Here is a 5,885-nt window from a genome sequence, read left to right as displayed (position 1 = left end):
TGATAAATTCAAATCAAGAAATAGCACCTAAACAAAATTTGGTGACCTAATAGAGGAATAAAGTAAGCACTTTCTGATGTATAGTTTATACTGGTGAGCTCAATACAATCGGAGATTCAATAGGCGTCAAGACCTTTCTGTCCAGCCTAGTAGTATTGGCATTGTTGGATATAACTAAACAAATGTCTTGAAGTCTCAGTTTTAAGAATATTTAATATTTATATTGAGTTAACCCTCTCGTGTTCAGATTCTTTTTGGGGGAGTAGATAATGAGTTCCCTATATGGCCATGTCAATCATGTAGACATCCTTTGATGATATAAGCCTACTCTTTGATATCTGTAGTCGCCTTTTCGTTTTCTACGGTCACTCATGGCTAAACTCCGCCCAGAAACGATTTCATAGGTCCGTCCATCACCAAATTTCAAACTTTTGTTCTCGTGAGTTCATAAGTTTTTTGACCGAAGAACGATTGGCTACTGAGCATCTTGACCCTTCAACGATTGGTCGTTCTGGCAGCTCACGTGTCAACAGCCGTCAACAATGAATTGAATCATCGTCGATGCAGTGGAAGACGGCCAGGGAATAGTTGCGTCACATCGCCACGTTGTTGAATAAATTATCCAGGCATGGTCGATAGGTAAAAAAGCCAAATTATGTTCTAGTTACATTTGAAACAAACAAAGTATATCACTGATCTCGTCTCTTTGAGATATAAAGAATGATATAAAAATCAAGAAAATTGGCCGATAAATAAAAAAGTTGCTAAAAAAAGCTAAAATAAACAAAAGCAATTTTTAAAATCAAATTTATTCGTAAAACAGTTGGTTTTCAACCGATTTTTATGAAACAAAGACCAATATACTTCTTTTTTCAAGCTGATTTCAGCAATGTGACTTTCAAATTCCTCAGAATTATATTTTTTACTTTTAGATTTTAGCTTTTCGGCCTACTCAATAAGGTATTATATTCCTTGCATAACAATAGCGTAATACATCGACGGGGGGAAGCGTCTTTGTTTCGGCCAGCTGGATAGATAGCCTGTGATTGGTCGAACACTTTGAGATGCTTGATTCACAATTCTACACGAACGGACCCCGGCGGTCTATCAAAGAGGTGTAACAAATTTATTTACCGACTATTTTTCTTGGTGCTAAAATTACAAAGTAATAATTTTGCATCAGAAAAAATAACTCTGAAGTTCCTATCTCTTTATTACAATAAAATTGATACCTCGAATGACAAAATCGACCCACAAATAAGGGAGTTATAAATTATTCATAATATTTTAAAAAGTTTACAATAATGGTCTTCAAAGTCATTTTTCATCACCAAAGTCGTAATTTTATACCGATTTTTACCAAACAAAGTGCAATGTCAATGATTCTCACCCGCAAATAAAATAGGATTTAAATCGCAATTTCTGAAACGTATTTTCTTTTCTGTCGGCAAATTTATAAAAATCAAAGCTAAAAACACCCTGCGGCAGTGACAGGGCCTGTCATTTCCTTCACAACGATTGGATTTTACTTACTGAGGCCAGTCTTGACTACCCCACCCATGAATATTATGCCGTTGTCGGTTTTTGTCGGGTTGAATCTTAAAGAGTTAAATTGGGCTAACTAAAGGGCATGTTGTTTTTTAAAAGAAATTGGAGTATGGCATTATGTGTCCTTCTGATAACAAGCTATTGAAGTTGTCTGTTTCATGCTTTAGAAACTGAGATAAACTCTGGCTCCATTGGCCCAAGGGCTCTGAAGGACTACTTAGAGAAAAAGAAATTTTCATCGGGATGTCCACACAATGTTTTGGGATAAATGATAAAAAGATAATTGATATTGCAAAATTTAGACATGAATCACTTCATCTTCAGCAACGTGGTCAGTAAGAAGACCTAAAAAAAGAAAAATTGAGCTTTTATATAGCTCAATATCCACTAAACCTGTTCTAAATGCTTTACAAGGGGTCCCTGGCCATCAGCACCACTTAACATGTACGACGGGACTAATACTACTACTACTACTACTACTACTACTACTACTACTACTACTACTACTACTACTACTACTACTACTACTACTACTACTACTACTACTACTACTACTAACTACTACTACTACTACTACTACTACTACTACTACCACTACTACTACTACCACTTCTACTACTACTACTACTACTACTACTATTACTACTACTACTGTACTACCAGAGACGATTGAGACATTAAGTAAGCTCCGATATTGGGTAAATATTAATTCAGAAAAAAACTATCTATAATCACTGAAAACGTTTATATTGTCTATTGTCTTCTGGCACTTTTCTACACGTTGTTCCTTGTTATTATTAACAAAAATTGAGCTTTTATATAGAGCAATGTCCACTAAACGTGCTCAAAGCGCTTTACAAGGGGTCCCTGGCCAACAGCAACACTTCACATGTAGGACGGGACATGACGCCTGTTAGGCGATATTATATTTTTTTCGGACGGAGACAACGTGTTTACGGCTAGGTACTAATTTTATACTTGAGTACGGTGAGAGAATATGAGTAAAGAGCCTTTTCCAAGGACTCAACTATGTGCCGAGCGAGGCTCGAACATTACAATTTTTTCGGACAGAGACAATGCTGTAACGGCGATGTACTCATTTTACACCTGAATGCGGTGTGAGAGAATGTGATTAAAGAGCCTTTTCTATGGATTCAACTATGCGCTGAGTGAGGCTTGAGTCCAGGACCTTCCGATCCGAAAGCAAGTGTCACACCACTAGACCACATAGCCACATCTAACCTTAGATAACTTATTTTTTTGGTTTCTAAAAACGTTAAAAAATTTTGAAGATACTTTTTCAATTTTTTATTGTTCATTCCTATTTTTACAGATGATGATGAAGATGGAAACGCTCCTCCACCTTCGTTAAATATTCAAAATGCAAATAGAAATGCAGCAACGCGGGAGACAGTCTCTCTTACTCCTATACGACCAGCAGCACCACCTTATGGATATGTAGATAATAGGCAAAGCTGTACAATAGAACTACACACAACATCAGCACATCTCATGGAACCAATACCTCCTCCAATGAACTCAGAGGATCCTCCTTCTTATTACTCGCTGTTCCCAAGATAAAAGTGGGGTTTATTAAATTATTGCTTGTGTAAATACGGCATCGTCGAAGCAGCTGCTGGTCAAAGTAAACCTTATAAAGTGAAATGTTTTTCTATATTGACTGATATCTAGAGTGAACCTATTACTTAAAATTGAATTTTTAGTTTTTGTAAAATTAGAGTTGGAATCAGGGTTGCTAGAGAGAATTAAGCAAGATCATTCATTAGATTTCAAGCCAAATTTCAGGATTCTTGTTTAAAATCACTGAATTGATATAAAAATAAAAAGCTTGCCCCCCCCCCCCCCCCCCCCCCCCCCCCCCTGCACTGCCCCCAATGAAAACTCGACAGTTTTGTTTAACAAATAATTCTCAAGGTCCAGGTCGTAACTGTTTTCTTTTTAAAAATTTAAAAAAATTTAATGGTTCTACTTTATTTTCATTGCAAGCCACAGATTTTGCCCCTTGGGCCAAGCGAAAGACTTAGCTTAGGCTAACTAGTTTGCCAGGTTTTTTCTTCTTCCCTCGGAGTATTTTTAACACATTAGGCCCTAGAGCAGTTCTTTTAAGCATATTTGAATAAAGCCGATTGCAGAGATTCAAAATTTTAAAAAAGAGAGAGAAGTTGAAGTAAAAAATAAATTAAACAAATAAAAAAACAAAACAAAAATTCACTTGATTTATGCTTTTTTTCAAATACATTCACTTGATCAGTAGGTTTTGAAAAAAATCACAAAATATAGTGAAAAATAACTAGCACTGTTATAGTAAATGCCTTCATTGGGTAGAGTAAGGTTTGTTATATAAACTGAAAGATACTAAATTTCCTAACTCTGATTATCAATAACAACAGCCATGTGGAACGGAAGCATCAATTTAATTAATAAAGACATGTTGTGGACGTTTCAGGATTTCTCTTTATCAATGAAACCATAAAAAAAAGAATGAGAGATGTGGGGATGGTGTTGTTAAGGTGAACAAACAAAATAATGGAATGATTGGGAAAATGATGTTTATTCCTGCTAACAACACCATCCTCTCATCTCTCATTTGTCCTCAGTGTTGTATTCATTATGTTTTGTTGACAAAAGGGAAACTCAAAACAGCCACATTATCTTCTTCTTCTTCTTTCAGCTTTTCCCGCATTTTGCAGGGTTGCCATAATGAATGCCACATCTCCATGCATCTCGGTTCAGAGCATCTTCTTCCTCCAGGCCCAGTTCTTTTATATCATCCTTTACCTTATCCCACCATCTTGTCTTTGGGCGTCCCTTTTTCCTCTTTCCTGCTAATTGTAAGTCCAATACTTTCTTTTCCACGTACTCCTTCTCTCGTCTCTTTACATGTCCAAACCATTTCAATCTATCTTCTCTCGTCTTTATTGATACATTCTTCACTTCAGTCAACCACATTATCTGTCTTCTGTTAATTAAATGGAAGCTTCCATTCCATTTGATGGTAGCTATTTATTCCTTTGAGATTTAAGCAGCAACATGTGCATTTATTCTGATTATTATTATTGTGACTCTAAACTCAATTTTCTTCATCTAGTTCATTCCGGCAATACACCAGATTGACATGAGTTACTTTGACTTACTGGGTGGGGTTCCTGACCTCCCATAGTGGGCAGGGAGGTACTTACTGTGTCTTCTATCACCAATACCTGTTTTCCAAAATGATTTCTGTCTTTGTCTTGGGATGAGATTACTTGGTTTTGTCCTGACCCTGGCCGGATGCCCTGGCTGAGAAGGAAAGAGTCAAATGTATAGTTAGTTTTTGGAGATGATATTTTTTTCCTTGTAAATCATCTCTCTGTTGTGCACTGTATTATGTTTTGTTTACATTTGAGTGTACTCCTCTCAGTGGGGACCTGTGCTTGTGTCTGGATGAGACTTTTAAGTGATAAGTACTGTGAGAGTGTGCTCTTGGAATCTACACCTGTTTCTTATTTGAACCAATTCCCCTTTGTCTTACCTTTTCTTAGGTGCTTTAATTGTAATTCTAGAACTTTTTACTATAATTGTCAAAAAAATTCTGGACTGCATCTGGGATGAATAATTGTAAATATCCACTCCTGTAATCTGGGGTATATTGTGGGATTGCCAAGTCACTCTCTTCCTCCTCGTCTCTTTACTTAGCCATGTGAATTTTAAAAAATTATTAACACTATGAGTTTCTTTTCTTTTCTTTTTATTTCTTCCTCTGGTCACTTTGCACTTTATCAGATCAACAAGATTGTGGCTCAGATTAATCACCGAGGTCTCTCTCATCACTTGCTTCTCATTCTTGAAATAAAAATGTTTTGTTGTTTGCCATGTTTTCCTGTAAGGGTCAGTTGCAATATATAATATTATGCCATTTATTCACTTAATAATAAAGAGTGGTGATTTTGAATAGTTTATTTTCAAAATAAGAAAATAAACCATGCGTCACTTCTGCTATAAACAACATGTACCAAAAAAGGAAGAAATAATTTAAGCTTTTGAGCCAAACATCAAATTTTGAAGAATGAAATTTAAAACTTGCTATAGGATTAATCAAATGGCACAAACAATCTCACTATTGATATTTGCAGTCTTACTTGGAATATTTATTCTTGATTTGTACTTTCAGTCACGAGGCAATCGTTCCCAGTGAGGCCTTGATTGCAGATTTAGCTCGATTGATAAGAATTGTTAAAGTGTTTGAATCTCCAACCATATAAATAGGACTGATATTATTGTATCCAATTGTCAGTCTTATCATTTTTAAATTGTCTTCCTGACAAAAGTGTTCGCAG

At 35.9% G+C, this 5,885-nt stretch overlaps 1 protein-coding gene across 1 annotated transcript in view; it reads left to right on the top strand.

Annotated features, from left to right (window-relative positions):
- The window catches only part of LOC144967290 (uncharacterized), a 4,940-nt gene extending 1,545 nt beyond the window's left edge, over window positions 1-3,395 (top strand). The window contains exon 3 of the mRNA XM_078904349.1: window positions 2,882-3,395. Coding sequence (XP_078760475.1) covers window positions 2,882-3,129 — 248 coding nt within the window. The 3' untranslated portion in view covers window positions 3,130-3,395. The remainder of the gene's footprint in view (window positions 1-2,881) is intronic.
- The last annotated feature ends 2,490 nt before the right edge of the window (window positions 3,396-5,885 follow it).

This window comes from Berghia stephanieae, chromosome 3, assembly GCF_034508935.2.
Source record: "Berghia stephanieae isolate SIO BIC M18660-M18661 chromosome 3, UCSD_Bste_1.3, whole genome shotgun sequence".
Classification (NCBI taxonomy): Eukaryota; Metazoa; Mollusca; class Gastropoda; order Nudibranchia; family Aeolidiidae; genus Berghia; species Berghia stephanieae.
The sequence above is the reverse complement of the archived record's forward strand: the minus strand, read 5'-3'. Positions and strand labels throughout refer to the sequence as shown.